The sequence below is a fragment of the Mastacembelus armatus genome, chromosome 14, assembly GCF_900324485.2.
Source record: "Mastacembelus armatus chromosome 14, fMasArm1.2, whole genome shotgun sequence".
Classification (NCBI taxonomy): domain Eukaryota; kingdom Metazoa; phylum Chordata; class Actinopteri; order Synbranchiformes; family Mastacembelidae; genus Mastacembelus; species Mastacembelus armatus.
In genome coordinates this window covers 21,722,710-21,744,202 of record NC_046646.1, presented here as the reverse complement: position 1 = coordinate 21,744,202, position 21,493 = coordinate 21,722,710, and the positions used below count along the sequence as shown (strand labels likewise).

The 21,493-nt window shown below is 41.6% G+C and overlaps 1 protein-coding gene across 4 annotated transcripts in view; it reads right to left on the bottom strand.

Moving 5' to 3' along the window:
- The window catches only part of rapgef6 (Rap guanine nucleotide exchange factor (GEF) 6), a 117,338-nt gene that overhangs the window by 7,891 nt on the left and 87,954 nt on the right, over positions 1–21,493 (bottom strand). For 3 of the 4 annotated variants that reach the window (XM_026328026.2, XM_026328027.2, XM_026328024.2), the window contains 13 exons: positions 20,175–20,283; positions 19,830–20,073; positions 15,559–15,716; positions 10,564–10,804; positions 7,463–7,630; positions 7,113–7,328; positions 5,637–5,848; positions 4,835–4,958; positions 3,858–3,881; positions 2,308–2,528; positions 1,502–1,675; positions 1,201–1,347; positions 760–879 (listed from right to left, as the gene is read on the bottom strand). In XM_026328026.2, the coding sequence (XP_026183811.1) occupies positions 760–879; positions 1,201–1,347; positions 1,502–1,675; positions 2,308–2,528; positions 3,858–3,881; positions 4,835–4,958; positions 5,637–5,848; positions 7,113–7,328; positions 7,463–7,630; positions 10,564–10,804; positions 15,559–15,716; positions 19,830–20,073; positions 20,175–20,283 (2,158 nt within the window). The remainder of the gene's footprint in view (positions 1–759; positions 880–1,200; positions 1,348–1,501; positions 1,676–2,307; positions 2,529–3,857; positions 3,882–4,834; positions 4,959–5,636; positions 5,849–7,112; positions 7,329–7,462; positions 7,631–10,563; positions 10,805–15,558; positions 15,717–19,829; positions 20,074–20,174; positions 20,284–21,493) is intronic. The other variant, XM_026328025.2, reaches the window with a different exon arrangement.

The following is a 21,493-nucleotide window of genomic DNA, read 5'->3' as shown; positions in this document are numbered from 1 at the left end:
GGTTTTCTTGCTGCTGCCTCAGACAAAATCAACTTTTTGCCTCTCAAATATCAATTGACAAAAAACGCTGAAGGATTCTCACTAAATCGATCATCAACAAAATGTCTCTACGAAAAACAACTAGGTCAATCAGTCAGAGGGTCTTTCTCCTGGTGTGTCTGTCCCTGCAGAGCCAAAGGAACGGGTTTGGGCTGACCGACCTCCTGGCTCTCTGCTCTGCCTGTCCTTGTCTCTCGTGCTGAGGTGAGGAGGACACAACGTCACCTGTTCCCTCCCTACCGTTCATGTGTGGCCTGACTGCCATCTGCCTCTCCCTGGACTCACTCCTGTCCCTCAAAATCCTGAATGGGGACATCAGTCTCATCCTGATGGGGGACTGTTGGGGATTGGGTCCCATTAATGGTGTCAGGGTTTTGGATCCTAGCTCTTGGGACCCACTATGGGTGATAGGATGCACCCCATGCATCCCTGTCCTTTTCTGTGTAGGGCGTCCAGCTCTTCCCCTCAACAGCATTAGCCCTGCATCTGTCTGTGCACCCTGGTTGTCCAGCTGCCTGGATCTCCCTCTCCTTAGCTCTGAAGGAAACAAATCTCTCTGAAGTGCCTGTGTCATCTCCTCTTTTCCCTTCTCATCATCACTTCTTTTCTCCTCCTCCTCCTCCTCCTCCACCTCCTCTATCTGATCCTCTCTCTTCCTGCTACTATCTTGGCTGTTCTGCCTCGTCATCAGTAGGATCCTCTTGTGGAGGAGAGCCCCACCTATGCCGTAGCTGCGCAGGCTGACAGTGCCGGCTTTTGTGCTGGCGTCACTCGTCAACGATGACGAAGATCCCGACAAATTCATCTGGCTGGAGTTCTGGGACTTGGCCACACCTCCCACTGAAAGAGGGAAAGGAAAACCAAAATAAACGATAAAAATAAGGACTTTAACCTTAGCCTGAATATGAGGACCTTCAATACAAAGTAACACTCTCAGTTATTATTTACAACAGAAATCATGTAAAAAATACATCAGAGGTCAGAGATATTCTGTGGCAGAGCTAAATGTTATGAAGGAATGAAAAGTGTGGACCATTAAATGACTTCTAGACGTCTATGCATGAGTAATTAACACTATTAGAACATCATTAATGTTGCAGATGTTGCTCCACCTTCTTTGGATAGAAACATAAAGGGTGAAAATCACTCTGTGTTGCAGACCTTTGCGTGGAGAGCCCTGCGGCGACACTGTGGGGCTGGAGTGAAGGGAGGAGATGGTGGAGACGGTGTCGTCAGACGGTCTCTTGGTGCTCCACTCCTCTGATGAGCTCACTGGAGGTTTCTTCACCACCTGGGGAGAATTGCAGTCTGGAGACGAAAAGAAAAAAAGAAAAACACAAGGTTAAAGAAAATCAAAGTCGCCTTTAATAATACAGAACCAGCAACTGTGGGTTCATTGGATTTTTCAAATAATTATTCCAGGTGATAATCATGATGCATAGTATAGAGAGGGTGTTCTCACTAGAGATGCCTATGTCCTTAGCAGTGCTCTTCTTTCGTAGAGGGTTCAGGGGAACCTGGACCTGAAGGACTTGTGACACCCTGTTTTGTGTTTTCCCAGAGGGCAGAGCCGACCGCAGAGACACTGGAGACATGTCTGACTTTGTGGATCTTCTCTCACTGAAGTTCTTAGACACTAAAACCACAGATGACAAATGTATAAAAAATCTATTACTTCAATTTTCCTTAAAGCTCCTACTGCTTCTACACCTCATGTTCAGTTATGAGGAGGTATTTTAGTGACTTGGACCATAACACACTGACATACTTTGCTATTATTACAATGTGTTCAATACTACGGGAAAATGATGCCCTTTAAAAGCTTTTATTTTATAAAATAAATAATTATCTGTATACTTTGTTCACAGGGAGAATTACAGCATCTCACTTGTTTGATCAGCTCCCTCATGTTATTTGTTGTAGGACACTTGAACATGCACTAGGTGGCAGTGTAGGTCAATAATGTTAACCTATAATAATAACCAATAATCTAACCAGGGTGCAGTGGATGCTGTCAGATGAGTTTTCATTCAGTGAAATCAGAGATTTTGAGTTTTAAAAAAATATATAAGTGTTTAAGTTTGATTTAGCCTGTTAAGTCTCCTACAGTTAAATGGAAAATATATAAAAGTACAGACTGAGGGTCAAAGGTTTTGCACATTATGGTAATGCAAATTCTATTTCTGTCTCATTAACAAATACTAATGTCATAAAAAATATATTGAAAACTAAGGAACTAATAAAAGTTTGACTGACTGTGTTACTCACAGGTGCTGTAGGCCGGTTCACACTGCAGGGACATAACTTGGTGTTTCTCCTCGTCCGTCTCCACCGTCAGATTGGACAGGTACTGCTTCACCTTTCTGGCCATCTGAGCATCCTCGTACAGCTTCTTTGCGTTAAGAAGCGAGCTGCGGCGTACTCGCTTCTTATGGGCGCCGCCCTGCACGTCCAGCATGTTGGAGTTGGTGCTGCCCTGACTCAAAGACCTAATGAGGGAAAGAGAGAGCAAGGAAGAAGAGGGAAAGAAAGAATAAAAGGATAATAAAGACAGAAGGTGATGAGATGAAGAAAGCGAAGGAGAAGAAAGAAGTAAACAGCATGTTGGAAAATGTGGAGGTTTGGAGAAGTGAGATAGAGGGAGATAAATGAAAAGCATAAGACAGAAAAAGAAGAAATGTACATGGAAGTATAAAGGTAGAAAACAAGGCAGATGGAGAACGAGAAGGAAAAAAACAGTAAACAACAATCAGAACAATCATCAATAAAAGTACTTTCTTATCAAATACCTCTTCTAGAATAAAACCTCTACATCTGTCTTTGTGTTGGAGCATAGCATTTTAAAACAGGACCATGCAAACTGGGAGGGAGGCAGCTCTTGCTGGTGTGCCATGCTATCACAGTATGAACAGCAGAACATTCTGTCAGATGGAGGCAAAAAGGGTTAGCAAACAATGATGCGCAAGATTCAATATGGGAATGAACAAAACTGAAATCTGAGTCAAATAGCATCTGTTTGTTTTACTGTGCCTTGATCTGGACGATAAGCGAGGTTTGTAATACAGAACTTCAGCTCTTGTTTAAAGTGCATTCTTGAGTTTTCAGTCAAACCACATGAGCTTCGTCTGCAGACTGAGTTTGCATGCTTGCTGTGGAAATGTAAAATACGATATAATTCCTTTGAGTCCTTCAAGAACTTTTTGTCCATGTTGGCTTAAAAGTTGAGGTTCAATGTCCATTTGGCTGAAGTTCTGGCTGTGAAAACTTGATCTGCTCAACTGCTGTTTCCAAGATCAAGACTGAACATTTAACCTCTACCTCTTTAATGAATGGGAAACTCCATCTGCTCTAATACAGGCACTAAATAGACCTTAAGGTGATATTATTTAATCAGGGGCTTTTAGCTCCTTTATATATTATACAGACGGTTTGTTAGTTTTTCTCTTTTCTCTTTGTATTTAAATGGATGAAAATCCAAACTCCTGCTTTTATTCTTTACTATCACTGTGTGAACATGTTTAAAACCTCTTGATCAGAACAAACAGGAGGTATTTCAAGCTACTATATGACTCAAACATACATCTTTATGAACAGGGCAAAATGATTAATGGGTCAGTGATGAACTTCAGCATGGTTCAGGTGAATGGGAACTGCAAATGGAAGGGTTAATCACACACAAGCACAGGCAGACACGAACATACACTCAGATATAGTAAAGGGGGGACATGCAGAGTTTATGGTGGAATGGATGCAGGGTGCATTGACTTTCTGCTGGTCCAGACTGAAACGGGATAAAACTGGTACCAGGACAAACTTACCCTAAACTCTTCCACCTCTTCTTCCTGCAAGCAAGAGGCGTGAAGATTGAAGTGTGACTTAAAGACAAGTTCAAGGGTCAAGGGGAGGGAAGAGGAAGAGACAAGACTATGTAGAGATCATGCCACCGCACACAAAGAGGAATGATTGGAGATGGGAAGACACCAGACATAGGACATCTCCCCATATAAACCTGAACAGTGTGTGTTATCAGGCACAAACAGGGTCCTTGTGCCAACTTGTGTTGTTTTTGAAAAACTTATATAGATACATATTATTTTTATAGCTGAAAAATTTCCTCTGAGGTCTTGAGCTTGTAGTTTGAAGGGAGTGTCTGCAGGGGGCAGTCATGCACTGCAGCAGTGACAGACTGTGATAAACACACACGAACAGTGATATAAACTACACACTGCGGTTGGCATCAATTCTACCTCATTCCCAGTCGATCCATGCCTTGTGTACTTGTGCTGTTACATTCCAGGTGAGGAATGCAATCAAAATACCAAGAGCCATGAACTGGACAGGAGGTGAATGGGAATTGATCGAACCAGACCTTGAGTGTGTGCCTGATCCTGCTGGTGTAGGATCCAGGCTGGTTGGTGGAGGTATGGTGTGGTGGTTCCCTTTTTGCCCACATTTGTAACCTTCTGTACTAAAGGTGTCTTTTCTAAAACCAGGAATCTACCTTGTTCGCATGCCTCTTTCTGAGAAATATCAGTTTTGCTACAGTCAGGCTGACAGGAAACAGGAAGAGCTGATTTCAAAGGTGAACACATTTATAAAAAAAAAAAAATCACTTCTGTAGAAAAACCCATGACAATTACCCATCACTTAAAAATCGACCTTAATTTTATCACCAGCAAATGAAAACAGTTTTATGTGACTCGTCTCTAAGACCAACAGCAGAACTGAGTTAAAGCAAATATAGTAACTCTTAAAAAGAGAAAGTTTCAGGAGTTGTTTTATCAGCACAGCTAACCTCTGTCTGAACATGAGAGCAGGGTCCATGTTGGCTGAGGTCATCCGCACTACGTGTCTGATCTCCTTGGCGATCATCCTCAGCTTCTCAAAATTCACAAGACCGTCCACATTGGAGTCATTGCCTGGGAGGGTGAACACAAGTAGAGACACACACACACACACACACACACACACACACACACACACACACACACACACACACACACACACACACACACACACACACACACACACACACACACACACACAGACACGTGCACAGATGTTAAGTGTGAAGTCAGCAGTCTGCACTGTGAAAGAGAAACGGTTTATGGTTTGGGAGTCTTGTGAGATGCAATCAGCAACAACATTTCTATGACGCTCAAAGTAAAACTCGCTTTGTTCTGGTCTTTCTCCTTTGGTGTTTTTCACCATTTCACCATTTTGCAGCTTGCACATTTAAGGAAACTTCTTTCAATTCTAGCAAGGCCAGAAATAGGTTTATAAAAACAAAACCTTAATGGAGAAGTCAACTGGTTTAGTTTTGACCTGAGTCGGTGAGAGATATTAAAAACGCAAGATGGGGAAGTCTTTAGCAGAAGTAAACCCCCTGAATGAGCCTGAAATTGACCTTCCGCTCAACACAGAGGAAGTAGAGAGCATCAAACTGTACAGAATGACATGTCAACCTTCAAAAATTGCCTGTCTTGCTTTTCAGTCTCCGTGTGACACGTAAAGGAAATGTAGCAACGTGAAGCTAATAAGCCAAAAAAAAAAAAAAAAAAAAAAAAAAGGCTCATTCTCTTTACAAAGCCATTTACCTTCATGTAAGAAAGTCAGGTCCTTCTTGACCACTGGGAAAAGTGGGATGATGGGTGGCTGCATGCTCTGGCTGCTCAGGACGTTGCGGTACTTTGCCATGTTTCTGGATGGGTCAAAGATGTCCTGCAGGTCCCCAAACAGCTTCTCGTATTTACTGGGCAGTTTTTCCCATGAACTCCGTAGCCGAGCCACCGGTGCAAGGTTCAGACCACTACGTGGGAGAAGAACAGGTGCACGGGGGAATCAGGGACACAGCGATAAATAGGTTATGGTGGAAAGAGGAGGGGAAATGATAGAGGTAGAAATGGTAAAGCAGGGTTGGCTAACTGTGGTCCTCGAGGGCCACTGCCCTGCTTGTTTTCCAGCTACCCCTGCCCTCCCATCTTCTGACTGATCACCATCTGGGTAATCAGCAGTGATAGCAGGAAAACAAACAGGGCAGTGTCCCTTGAGGACTCGGGTCACCTACCCCTGGTGGAGATAATCCGCTTGGACTCTTTATATAGTAAATTGAAATGAGCACACTTCAAAATAAAACATTAACATATCTGTACAACTGTAACCAGGCTACACTACAGACAGCATGAGGTGGTGTTCCTGAATAATTACTCTCATGACCAGGGACTGTGGATGCACTAAACAGGGTAAGAAGTACAAGTTGTCAGGGGGCATTATCTGCAGGCCCCATGTGCATAGTCTGATTCAGCAGCTTTTAAACAGCTGGGGCCATCTTCCACTCCAGCTGTCATAAAGACCTGAGCAGAATTCAGTAACGTCTTAAATCAGGTCTTAAAATGATGGCAATAATGTAAGTTTCCCTACTACTGACTACTTATATGTTGGACTTAAAAAGTTTTGTGGGCCTTCCTCAACATGTAATTCATGCTGATACAGTATTTACTGGAAATCACATTGACATTTTGTGCAGTGCTTGTTTTTTTTTTCTCTAATGCTCCTTTATTCTTTGTCACATGATACCAGGCCGAGATCAGGAAGAACGACCTCTATCACCTGGAAATCTGCTTGTAGATTTGTTGTTGGTAAAGATCAGAAAGGTGCTACTGTAAAAAAGTGCCATCTGCATTAAAATGAAACTCAGAGTGTTTCAGGATGTCTCCCCTCATGAGGGTTCTACCTGTTCTCACAAGGCCACAGTTATTTACAGCCTTGGTCAGTGTAACACCCATCTAGAGCCAAACCTCAGAGGCCTGAGGGGATGACAGTAGCCAACAGAAAGTGTAACTGTTGCTAAGGGACCTTTGCTTTAAAAGCCACAGGACTGAAATGTCTGTGTGGTTTGGGAGGATCAGGGCTGAGTCAGCGGATGAGGATGTGAAGAAGGACACATGTGGAGTAAACGCTCGCTGAACTAACAATTCTGGCTGTGATGTTTCTCCATTACACCATGTGAGTCAAAATGAGGTAAATGATGAAACAATGTGTCATCACATTTTATTTAGGAAGCGAGTTCCCACCTGATGATGGCGAACATGGAGTTGAAGTTCTTGCATTCCCTGCAGTGCAGGGCGATCTTGATGAAGTGTTTGATGGTCTTCATCCTCTTCAGGGCGTTGGGCTCCTTCAGGATCTCTGTGGCGACCCAGAATGTCTCCTGGTTTATCACCTCCTCAAACTGTTTCAGGTTGCCACTTCCTGCTGTGGAGTCCAGCTTGAACAAGTCGTCCACGTACCTGGGAGCCACGACAAACAGGTTAAAATAGTGCACAGGGATGTTTTTCAAAGCAAAACAACAAACATTCTGTGATGCTCATGATATCCCCAGTACTTTTACTGCCTCTACTTAAAATGGAAAATAACCACATACTCTGTGGACTCGATGTTCCTGAAGAGCTCAAAGTCTCTCATGGAGAGCTGGGCGGCGACCTCCATGGTGCTGAGCTGCAGCAGAGAGATCTGACTCTCTCTCAGAAGGTCCTGGGCGTCCTCGTCTGAACACAATGTCTCTGTCTCCATGTTGTTCTTCAGGTAGTACCTACAGGACAGACAGCACAGGGGGAGATCAGATGTAGAAGGTGGAATATAGCTATCAACTAAAAGATCTGCATCACAGACTTAACAGACCTCTGTTGTCACTTTATCAAAAAACTAAAAATGAAAGAGGAACTATTAAGTTTAATAAACACTGAGTCTAAAGACTGGGAGGGAGATTATCTGACTAATTATAAAGTATACAATATATCATGATACTGCGAAATCATTTGTGTGACGGCACAAAGTTTACTTTTAGAGATGCATAACTACAGCAGATAAATCTGCAATATCCTCTGTTGCTTTAATAGAGGCTGCAGAGGCAGCAGGTGGGTGGTCAAGATGCAGTTTATCAGCAAGATGAGCACATAAATCCAGATAATTCTCTTAAATGTTCCTCTCATTCACATTTCATTTTAAGTGGACACACTTAAAATGAAATGTGATTAGTTTGAGCAAAGGGAAAGATGTCTGATGGAGTACATCCATATTTTAGTTTGGTGTAAAGAAGGAGGGAGGGCCATTTCTCTTTAGGCCTGATCGCCAACAGTTTTTCCAGGAGAGCTTCCAGCAACAGGCTCTTTCTTACCTCGTTATGTGCTACTGTGTTTATAAATCTAAAACCCCCGCTCCCCACTTCCATGCTAATGGAGCAGTAATGTGGTCATCTAGGAATGCAGCACCTGAGAGCACTAGGACCCTCAGGGGCAAAGCATTGGCATGGACACGACTCTAAATTGCCCTCTGTTAGACTCCCAGAAGAGCCGGAGAGAAGAAGAGCTGACAAGAGGAGATCAGAGGTAAGAAAATGAAGCTGAATTTAGATTCAGGATAAAGTACAAGATGTACAGTACTTCGCATTCAGAAAGATGTAGAGGAATTTCTGAGAGCTCAAAGGCAAACCCAAATATGTCAAAGGCTGTGTTTATAGATTTAGATTTAAGAGATGTCAGGACTTTAAAAGAAAACTCCAGACAGCAAAAACATAGACGCCCGAAAGAGATAAAAACAAGAGTTTTGCAACCCCAGGAAAAAGGAGGCAGTGGGTTAAGCCGAGATGTGAGATTAGAATAAATATGCAAAAATGAAAGAAAAAAGGGGGAAGACAGAAGTTGAGAGGCAGGAAAGGAGGAGTCAAAAGGAGAGGACACAAGATGAAATGAGAAAAAAAGCAAAGAGGAGAGGAGAGGGGAGGAAAGGTGGCGACTGAAAAAAGAAAAACAGGGAAGGAGAAGGAGCAGAGTAAAGAGAAGAGGTGATGTGAGAAGTGAGGAGAACATATGAGAGGACACAACAGGTGAGGAGACAAGACAAGGGAAGAGCAAAGGAGACAAGACGAGAGGACACAACACGTAAGAAGCTGAGAGGAGACAAAGAAAAATCAAGATGAGACCACAAAACAACAGAAGAGGAGAGGAGGTGAGAGGAGACGAGATGGGAGAGGAAGAGAAGAGGAGATTAATGATGGACAAAGTGGTGCTAAGTAGAACTGGGTGAGGCGAAGTCATTGGAACCAAGCCACTGTAAATAGCCTTTAGTGGTTTGTGGGTGTGTGTATCGGTGTGTGTGCGGAGCTAACTGCATCGATATGTATTCTGGCAGTGTGAAGGAGGCCTGCTATTGGCTCGGCCCGTCCCGTTAGATCTTCTGTCTGTCATCAGCTGCAGCGAGGGCCAGAGATAGGAGGTGAGAAACAAAGAAAGATTCCCTACTGCTGCTGATGAAGACATCAAATGCTAAGTGTGCTTACCGCATGTGCACACTGCATATATGCATATATGCAATTACTGCCAAACATGACAGCATGGAAGTATGTCAGGATAAACTATACTTTATTTTAAATAAAAATGAACACAGGACGTATATAAAAAAGAAGAGAAATATATAGTAAAGCAGCATCTATACGCTGCTGCTACAGCTAAACCAAATATTCTCTACAAATATCTCACATTAAGACTATTATTTCTGTGCAGCTCAGCCATTCATCAAAGCCAAATTGTGTGTGTACACACATTGTGTGCATGTTTATTTGTATGTATTGTAATACTGTCAGATGAATTGATTGTGTATTATGGAGGTGACTATCTGTATGGACATCTATGCCTGTGTGTGCATGAATAATTCCAGAGGTGCTGTGATGTCGGCCGAGGTCTCCACCCCTGACAGAGGATGAAATATTCATGCTAACCTAGTTGGGAGGGGACTGATGAGGGGCCACAGGAGATGAGGGGAGAGGGAGAAAACTGTGAAAAACCTACAGGGAAGTTGTTTTAAAGCAGACTTCATGGCCTCTGTCCAATTATCCCTCACGTCCTGGAAACTTTCATCTTACAAGACAAAGTGTGTGGGATCAGGAAGACAGCGTGAAATGCAACAAATTGGGAGATTTGATTCTGGCAAAGATGATGTCATCTATAACCTGAAAGTTTTTGTTTATTTTCTTCACAGGAGAAACTGCAGCTTGTTTATTACTACTCAGAATATAAACAACTAATGTTTCCCTGCACTTTAACTTGCAGTACCACCGGATTTATTATTCCACTCAACTAGAACAGTGGTTCAGAATCCTGCTCCTCAGGACTTGGAGCCCTGCTGGTCTTTATTTGAGCAGTTTACTCAGTAAATAATTAAGAATTTTGCAAATTAAAGTTCTTGCACAGTGCAGGGCTAGAAATTGATTTACTGAATAAAGCTCACTGTGTCGCCTTGTGTGGAGAGAAGAAAGAAGACTCCCATGTCTTTAGATTCAAAACACCGTGGGTAGTTATATGTCTATTTGTGTACTTTGACTTACAAAGACAGAAACATTTGGAGGAAGAGCTACTGATAAACGCTATCTAAGGTTAAGGCACGAGTATCTTACAAAACAGTCTGATCATCCTTAAAGTGTGAGATTTTCTAAAATATAACATCTGACACCAGTGCAGCTCTTCATACCTGCCGTTGAGCTGAATCCGATCAGCCAGTTTGGAGAGCTGGTCAGGCAGACGCCGCTGCTTTATGACTCCCTCAGGACTGACTGATACCTCACACAGGGAGTAGGTCTCAGGTGCTGCAAGGAGGCCAAACTCATTGACAGTGTGTGCGACCACATCCTTGGCTGTAGTGTCCTTACTGATGATGATGTAGCAGCTTTGCTGGTCGGCCTTGAACACCCGAATCACCTGGTCTGGGATGTCTGAGAGCGGAAGAGAAAGTAAAGGGGAGAGCCGTAAGCAGCTAATTAGGGCTGGATGAGTTGATGGTTGTGATATGAGAAGGGAAAATGCCAACAATGCAATAAAACAAACAAAAACCATAAACAAATGAAGCCTCACAGCAGCATTGAAATGAAATTTTAAATGAACTCTCTCTGTATGTGCCAATAGTGTAATCATTATGAAACATGGGATGTCTCAGTAAAGGCAAGAAGCCTGTGAAGGTGTAATTAGGATATTTGATTTCTTCATTATTATGGGATGTCACGTGTCTTCGACTGAAAATTCTCCTACTAAAGCGTTGTGATGTACAACTAAATGAACAGAGGGTCAAAGACGCAACAGGTTCCAGTGTTACAATAAACTAAATTTAAAATGAACATCAGAAAAAGTTAAAGCACATCATCTTTATTCAGTAATCAATTATTTAAACCAAAATAATTTACTCAACCGTATTAAGTAATATACTACTTAAAGCTACGAGTCCAAAAATGAATAATTCATAAAAACAATAAAACCACATCATTTCCCACACTGAGTCCTTTTTATTAACAGACATATTGTGTTTAAGTGATGTAAAGCAATAATCAATGGCAAGAGGCCAAAATAAAGGTTTGAATGTTAGACAGGACTAGTGTTTTGTTTCCTGGGACAGCAGATACACACGACACACACGGTGCAACGCATATAAAGTAATGAAAATGTGCTCCCGGGTGAAATAGTGCATTAAAGATCCCTGTGTTTGAGTAAGAGGGTACGGCCCATTAACCACAGGCAACCAAAGAGCTTTAAAGGAAAGAGTTACGAACACTGCATGGTGACAAGTGCACAAGGAGTTCGACAAACCAGATGAAGCTGTCACACAGCCACAACGTGTGTGTGTGTGTGTGTGTGTGTGTGTGTGTTTTCCATGCAGTTTAGTTCAATCATGTAAACTGGATGGAAGAAAATAAAAGAAGAAGAGATGGCACCTGGAAAAAAGAAAAGGTATGACTGATGACAGACACAACGTCATTACCTTCACTCTTATTAACATGGATTTCTGACATGTCGGCGAGTGTGTGGGTCTTTAGGTGTGTGTGCGTTTAAACGGCTCTAGCTGTGGCACCTTTATAATCACCATTACAGCAGCAGCACAATAAGCAGAAACAAATTGCTGAAAGCGAATCCAATAACAATAAGGTTAGAATGACTGCTGAAAATCAGATGCTGCATAGAGGATTGTACGTATCTCTGATGTATGAATGAAAGTGAGGATTTTTAAGAGGAAAATAGTATCACAAAATAGTATAAAACAAGATACACATATAATATCACTATTATATGTGTATCTTAGACATATAATTGTAGTCTTTCATCAACTTATTGCTTCGCTCCATTTGACAACAAGCATCTAGATGTTTTTGTGCTTTGTGGAACGACAGATTTTTACTCAGCTTTGTTGTAGTTTTTAGTTACTGGTTCCTATAATACGCACATATTGATGTTTTGATGCTGGCAGCCTTTCTTGGTGATGAATGACCTCTTTATGGACTGTGAGCTGTGAGCTTATTGATTTCAAACACTTGACATACGCACTTAAGCTGACTGAACATTTTACTTTTACAGAATGAGATATGTACAGAAACACTGATTATTAGAATCAAAAACAGAAAGATGGCATCAGGATTAGAAGTACGCAGCTTTCCATCCCTGTTTTCTGCTTTGCTGCAATAGCACAGCTCATCTCTGTTTATGTGCAGCAAGGTGGTGAGGGTGGGCAGAGTGGGACCTAATGTTTTGTGTCTCATTAGCTGTGATTTGTGATTAGAGCGTGGGAAGCTCTTGGCTAAATGGCTGGCTGTCGTGTCCGGGGGACCTAATCATGTTTAATCCTCTGGATGAGTTGCGACCTGACCTGCACACAGGGGGACGATAGCTGCCCACCTCGCCAAACATCCAATCAATTATCATCTTTAATAAGGTTTCATTTATTTTCATCCACACCAGAGAATTTATTTCTAATCTGAAGCCAAAGATGATTTCTACACAGGCAATATAAGTCCAGTGCTGCGTTTTTGCAAACGCAGCACTAAAAGAGGCCTCACACTTCCCACAAGCCTCAGCATCCTCCTCCTCTCTTCTAGTATTTGCCAAAGCATTTCCCAGTCACTCCATCATGCAGGTGGAAGGTATAAATCACATGGTAAAGCAGCCGCAGCACAGGAGCACAGGGCATGATGGCTCAGGGCGCTCAGAGGACAGTGGAGTGGAAATACCACAAAAAGACTATCGGCCAAAGATGTGTCTCAATTAATCTTTATCATATTAATAAGCATTAATAAGTCTGAGTATTATGACCTTCACATTGCTTTTGCCTCTATTTGTCAAACCCTGTGATCAATATAACATGAGCAGTTTAATCTTGCTGAAGGAGCCGAGCAGCATAAACATGAACCTACATGCCAGAACATGGTGTCTGTCTTCCATGTGCTCATGTTGTGAATAAACCACAATCTCCATGTTGATCACACTGGATTTCATCACCAAATGCAACTTCATGGAATTTCTTTGTCGTGCAGGCGGTAATTTTCACTTTCACAGCTTTTGGTCATTCTCCAGTATTTCCCTATTTCTCTGCCTTGGCCTTTATTAGATTATGACAGTGGGGACAGAAAATGAGAGAGAAAGAGTCCAGCAGGATTTGAACTACATGTTAGAGCTTGTGGTCAACATCTTAGCCCTTAAGTCACCAAGGCGCCCCCAATATTTACTTATTTATTCCTAACAACTCAGCTTCTTACACTGATGAATACTCTACATGATATAATCAACTTTTAGGAACTGTGGGCTGTTTAAATAAACTGTCAATGTATTTAAGTGACAATGCCAAATAAAATTACTTCAACACCAAGGAAACATCCGAAAAGTAAAAAGTAAACGCGAAAGTAAAAGTAAACAAACCTCCGCTCATAATCATTCTCAAAAAGAACAAATGTACGAGTGGAATAAGTACAAACACACCACAGGGGCATCACAGTTCATAGATGCAGGGGTGTGAAGACAGAGGATGGAAAAAACGTAAACGAATCAACGGAAAGAAAGTTAAAGATGCAGAGAATCTGGAAGGAAGATTAACTGAAGCACAAGCTAACAAAGGCACTGAAGGTATTCATACTTACAGTACAGTCCCAGGGCTTGACAAGCAGAGAAGAGAAAGAGAAAACACAGTGAATATGAGAGTAAGAGAGTGTGTGGGCGGAGGACAAATAGATATCATGGTTGGAAACATCATGACAGAAGAGAAAATGGAGGGAAGACCAGTGGACTTAATAAAGCAGCTTTAGTCACAGCAAGACAGACACAAACGGAGAAAGCTGAGCTCGATCAATGAAGTGGATGAACTGATCTGTCAAACAACAAAAAGCCTCAAATGTGAGAATCTGCCGCATTATAGGAGATTTCTGGATTTTGTATTGCTGGTTGGGAAAAACAATTAACTTGATGAGTCGCTGTGGGTTGTACAGTGTTGTGATGGGCATTGTCTAATGTTTAATAGACCCAAAAATGAATCATGAAAACACACTAGATAAGAAGAAGAACTAAAGAATTTTTAAACTTTTTTATTCAACCTAAATAGCATCTAAAGACTAAGACATAATTTTAGGAGAAACATATTCCTCAGTATTGACCATAGTGTGACAAATGTGATATCGATTCATCTGATTTTCTTCTGATCCTGATGCTAATATAGTTACTGGAAGCACCGTGGAGACATTACAAACCCTGCAGAACATCTGCATAAGGCTTTGTTTGAGCAGGCTATTTAATCTAATGGAAGGGTAGGGAACTGAAGGAAACCTGATCTAATGGTGGATGTTTAATGAGACCCAGCTACTACAGGACCACATGTGATGTATAGATCTACAAACTAAGGATCTATGTGCAGGTGTGTGTTTGTGTGTGAGTGTGTGTAGCTCACTGACAAATGGCTGGTGAAATAAATCAGGACTATATTTAACCTCTCGCTCTCTTTCACCTTTCCCATGTTCTCTTTCTTGTTCTCCCCTTCTCAATTTTTCATTCCCATTAGAGCAAACACAGACACAGACACACACAGAGACACACAGAGACACACACAGAGACACACAGAGACACACAGAGACACACACACACACACACACACACACACACACACACACACACACACACACACACACACACACACACACACAGACAGCCAGATGCACACAAAAACCAAGTGCTCCAACAAGAATAAATAAGTCTTATAGTCCAGGAGGTTAATTCTGGTCACACGCTCACAAAAAAAAAAAAAGTCCCAGGAATTGTGTTTGTGTGTGTTGTGAATATGTGTGTGTACCTATGCTTTGTCACTATAAGTGAAAATATGTCTTTTTGAGGAGTAGTGACGAAGACAAAAGAGGAGAGATGGAGCTTGTCTATGAAATGACTGAAACACTTCTCATATTGCTGTTTCATGTCATTATTATTTTCAGGGTGAAATATTGTCTGTACAACGTCTCTGCACTCACTGAGCACTGGAGTCCTTCACCACATAAGTGGCTTTTACCGCTGAATGAGGACAAGGTCTGAAGTCAAGTGTGACAACCAGCTTCAGGAGAGAAGTGCTGGTTTGTTTGACTGAGACCAAACAGGCTCAGTGAGGCTGATGCCATGAACAACTGAGGGAAAAGAATAATCCTCTCTCTTCAGTGAATTAACTTTGTTTCCATACCTGCGGGGTTGGAGAAGTCAAGGACGCTGCTGGCGGGCTGCAGCAGGTCGGGGCTGCTGGACGACAGGTTGCTGGGGATGGGCATGATGGCCACGCTGTGCCGACACTGCTTGGTGCCCACGATGCTGTCGTCTTGAGACTGACCCATGCCACCGTCACTACAGAAGAAAGAGCGAAAGCAGGGAAGGTAAAAAGACGAGGGGTGAGAAAACACAGGGGACGGGAGGTAGGAGGGGGGTATTAAAAGAAAAGAATTTGATATTATGAGAGAGAAAGTGAAAAAGAGAACAACAAAATTTAATTTTCTCCATCAAAAATTAATTTTAGGCTGTTATTTTGCAGCAGTAGACATTTTTCAAAAAATATGCCTGAATATTTTTTTTTTCTTGGTGTGGGTTTTAAGCACAGGCATCTTGAGAATATATTATAAAATATCAGGAGATTTAATCCAAATGTCTACTCTTGCAGAATGACAACGCAATGTATCAGTATCACTATATTTGTCTTTTAATATGCACCAGTGACACAGCGGAAATTCATCCATGAAGCAGTTTCATGAATGGCAGGAACTGATAAGGAGCATTCACAGATAGAGATACAGACACAGGTTGACCAAACACACACACACACACACGCACACGCACACACAACACTATGAGACTAGTGTACACAAGATAACGGACAAACACTGCAAACAGGAGCACATATGAAATGTCCTGAGTCTTTGAGAGCAGTTTTATTTGTACTTTTGTGTCCCTGTTCGTAGCTTCTGAACACATCGGTGTGTTTGCATCTAGCCCTCTTGTCTTTGTACGTGTAGCTGTCGGCCACAGTATGAGGCTAAACTGGACTTGAGAGACAAGCACCTTTTTACCTGGCTTCTCAGCACGGCTCAGGGATGTGTAAACGTCAACCTTTGCATTAATAGCCTGATTACAATGCCTGAATCTGCATACATGTGAAGGAAATGGCAAGTCTTTTGAGGCAAGCCCACAGAGAGGCTGGGTGTTGTGGTTTTGAATATTCTGTCTTAAATGATAAATGTGGGCTGAAGGTTGGATAACACCTTCTTACACAGCTGTAGCTGCTTTTGGAGTTTACACAAAACCTGCAATAAACCGTAGCAATAAAGTTTCACACTGAAAATAAGCTTTGAACACAAAAAAGAAATTCCATTTGAATATTGTGATGATTTATTGATCTTAAATATATGTTTAGTTTGAATGAATGTATTGCTGAGAGTCTGGAAATCAATTATCTGAGATAAACAGTTTATCCTTTCCTGTCTGCATACTAATTGTAGCTTTTCCTGAAGGTGTGTGTGTCCATAGAGTATGTAATCAGCTGTGTGCCTCTGTAGCAAAGCCCTTTTAATCTTTGAGTCCCTGGTCGTTTGATGCTGCACCGACAAGAAAGAGAAGACAGGAGAGGAAATAATGAAAGAATAGAATTATGGTAAAATCAGACATGGGTATCCAAAGAAGAGAAGAACAAAGAGAAATAGGAGCATTAGGAGGATTAATAACTTGGAGTGTGACAAAAAGGACGAGACAGACAAAAGAGATTTAGAAAGAGGATAATCGTAAAATTGAGGCTGATTTCAGAGGGCATGGGACTCAAATAAGCCTAGAGTGTCAGTGCTTGACTCCTATTACAAGGACCAGATGATACTTAATGATATCAAGCAGCAATATATCTGAAACCTAAACCACAAATATCAGAGTTCAGTACTGTGATGTTTTTAAGATGTGTTCGTTCACTGAAGAAATGCATGTGTAGCAAGTTAAACTCCACTATTGTTTATGAGTGTATGCATTCAGGCATTCATCTGATTTGCTTAGACACCAGGTGTGCTTAAAGTTTAACACCAAGAAACCAAAACCATCTGCAGCCCTAACACTCCACTCCACTATTTAACACTGCAATAAAAAGATCTTCTCAGGCTTAGTCTAGAAAGAAATGGAGAACATAAATTTTGAGTTTGAGTGTGAAAGCGAAGAGGAGAAACATCTTGACTCTGTAGAAAAGATTTTGGGATTCATGCGTTAAAGGAATTAGCATGAACTCTACAAATGCAGTCCTCTGGCCATGTGGCTGAAGGTCGGCGGCGCTGGAGAGTGTATGAGAGTATGGCTGCCTGCTGTGTTCTGCAGGACTCTGATGGATATTGAATCAAATGGCTGGAGGATGGGGAGTTACGCAAAAGGTCTTACCCAAACAGGCCCCTGAAGCAGCAGAGACAAACGGGAGAAAAAATGACAATGAAGAGCGGGACATAGAAAAAGAAACAAAAAAAAAACAGAAGCAGAGGTCTTCTGTGGTGATTCAGCAGTGAGAACGTGTGTGTATGACAAGCAGGCCTTGCTTTTCATACACACACACTTAAAATAACAGAAACAAACATGTAGAATATACAACGGCTAAGGTGTGGATACACACCGGCAGGTTTGCTGAAATAAATGAACCGAAAAACACGAGGTGCAATTTAAAAGTCCCAATCCAATTTCACAACACGTGACACGAAGTTGCAGAATAAGCAAGGACGTCTAACTCAAATGCTTAACCTCATTCACAAAAATAGACGAGAGGATTTGTCAACATGTTCAGTAGCAAGAAGATCTGGAATGATGCATGTGCTGCACCAACAAATACACAAGACAGTGCTGCTACTTCTAGTTTCACACTGTCAGATTAATAATTTCTTCATGCAGGTGGAAGTGCAGCAGCAGTGCAGAGAGTAAACAGTAAAATGTGAACGTCTTGTGGGGTGAATGTTGAATGAAAACTCAATAGTTATTGTGATATGCATCATGGTTTAGTAGGTGAATCCTAGAACAATGTCAGCCAAGAACAGGAAGACACTGACACTGGGCAGGTGGGCTAAAGTATTTGAATAGGACTTCAAATTGGCTGTAAGTCAACCTTCATTTGAAATATATTTGTAAAGTGAGCAAAGCACTGAAAATGCTGCCTTTTTATAAGACAGCAGTGAGACTGTACAATAGCAACAGTGGGCACAGGTCGTGTCCTTATGAGAACGAACGTGTCCTTCAAATGATTTTATTTACATCTACTATAGCACAACAGCTCTAAAACCTCTATAGGCAGAGTATTTAAATTACACTATCCTCAGTACAGCCCGTCCCTTTTGTATGGATGCACACACATGCATACACCCAAAGGACACCTTTACAAAAATGCCACCCCTCAAATTTTCAGCCTACAACAGGCACTAATGACTCCAGACTGACCCACATCCCCCACCTCATCTCCAGTCCCATTAATCTGCTGTTACTTGCTTTAAATCAAAGAGTGGTTTGAACTGTACCAACTAGCAAAACAAAAAGTAATGAATCTTTATTTGGGCAATAGACAGAATGCAGGGGAGCACTTATGGAAGCTGAGCATGAGTCACATCAATGGCCGTGCGATAGCGTATTGTGTGATGAGACGGAGCACAATCAGTTTCCATGCAAACTGTGTAGCTTTGTGGTCAAAATCACTGTAGAGCTGGAAACTGATCAAGTAAATAAAAGAAAATAAGGAGATATGGATATGCTTGATAGTGTCTGTGTGTGTGACTTTAGAGCGAGTGAGTTAGCTCAGTAATTAACAGGGCGAGAACAGCGTCTCCTGTACTCCAGTACAGACACCCTATGGAGTTTAATGAGGCCTGGAGAGGCATGAAATGATAAAATGAAATAAAGTCTATATGAGCACGTCACGGGTGGAATATTGAATGCAAGTCTCCATCTGCACAATTACGTCAATTGCTCCAGATGCTGCAAGTACAATGGCTGGTTATGGATGACAGTGACAATGGTGAGATGGTGATGATGATGATGACTCTCATATTTTTTTGTCACTTGACTGGAGCCTACAGTATCTACATTACAGCAGCTGAAGGTAGAAAGAGTCGAATAAATACTGCATCCTAAAGAAATGCAAGTAACAAAGTACAAAAATAAACCCTACATTTTTAGACGGACTTACTTATATAGTTACTTGCAGAATGTAGATAACCATTATGCTTCCACTTCCTGCTCGCACAGGCCACAAGAGAAGGCTGAAATGTGCCTCCCAATCATTTTCTGATGTGCAGTGACTCTTTGGATTAATATATTATTATTTAATATATTAATTTCACCATTTACTGCCCATCTGTCTTGCATGGATATCATTCATAAACACATTTAGGTTGGAACATTTTTATTCCCAGTGAAACCTGTCTGTGGTGATACAGGCAGTCGTGTTAATATAAATTCTCTTACCTAAACGGTTTAGGTGGCAGGATACTGAAGCGGGTCTTCTCCAGCATCTTCCTGATCTTGTTTCTTCCTCCGGACACAGTGTTGGCCTTCATCTTCCTGGTGCTCTTGTGGTCTGTAGGGAACTCCATGTCTCCAGGAAGATCTGGGATGGAGAAGCGATTGCCCTTTTTCTCCTGGATTTTGGGAATGTGAGGGCCGCCATTCTTCTTCTCATGCATGATCCTGCTCAGGAGCTCTTTGAAGACTAGATGGGCAGAGGAGTAGAGGGACGGGTTATCGTCTCAAAATGATTACCACTGATATGCACTGAACTATGTGCTATGGACTATGTGTGACTTCACTCACCAAATATGTTGGTTTTGACTGTGAGAGAGAGATGTGTGTTATTTCTCAGGATGTCAACAGCTTTGGAGAAGGAGATGTTCTCAAAGTTCTGACCATTGATCTCCATGATCTGAAACAAGAACAATGTAATGGCAAAAGTTCTATCAGGGCTGGCTCAAAACCGACTGAACCGTAAATGACACACAACGTGCAGCGACGTGTCTGGAGTTAAAAAACATTTGACTTTAAGAAACTGACTCTGCTTCTGGTTTGCTGTCGTGACATTAAGTCTCTATGCTCAGCAAATCTGTAAACAGTAGACTAAATGTAAAGACAGAGCAATGTTAAAACATGAAAAAGGAAGTGTGCGGTGCAATAAGACTATTGGCTAATATGACTAGCCAGCCTTCAGTAGAGATTAAACTTTTCACGCACTAAAATATATTTTAAAAAAAAAAGCAGGAAGTCAGAAAAGATTGCACCAGTGTCAGGAGTAAAGAGTCTTTGATCAAAATTACTCTGGCCTGCTTACTCACTGACACACTCAGCATAATGCACAAATTTTAACTGACAAAAGAAATGACAAACTCTAGAGTAGAGACAACAAAAAAGTCCCAGTTATCACGTAGTAATTCTGACTAATCAATGATGACAGCTTTCACACCAGACAGATGTTAAGTTTAACCACAGCCATAAGAACTTGGTAGTTTGATGCATTTATTCTGTTCTGTTTCTTATAGCGTGTCTCAAGGCATATCAGAATTTAGGGAGCATACTAATGAATGTGCTCTAAAGTTTTATTTTTTTTTATTGCAGTTGAAGTTTTAACTTCCAGCTGAGCCAACGTTTGACATATGCAGCAAAGTTGTTTTGTTGTTCTCCAAACTTTGAAGTCATGTGAGCTCAGAGCAGATTATCTTATTGTATCTGGATCTGCTTTCTCTGACCCCTAAATACTGACCAGTCTCCAAGTACATAATGATGCAGTCAACAGGTGATGAAGAATACCTGGTGTCATGATTTGCTATTGTTGCCTCAGCAGACCAGACAATCTTTCTCATGCACATAGTCCTTGACACAAGTACCATTTGTTAAACTCCAGGCTCAGGAGAAGCTTCCAATTAGCCACTCTGCCATAAAAATATGAGTGATGAGGAGCTGCAGGGACACCAGTGTTACTGGCCTGTGTGTGCCATTAGAACTCACCACAAACAGGGACATTTTAATAATAGCTGAGTAAACACAAATCTATGCTCAATTTGGAGTGATACTATAAGACGCAGTTAGAGTTTAATAAAACTGCCATCTTAAATAACCTAAAATATATTTTTACTTTGTCT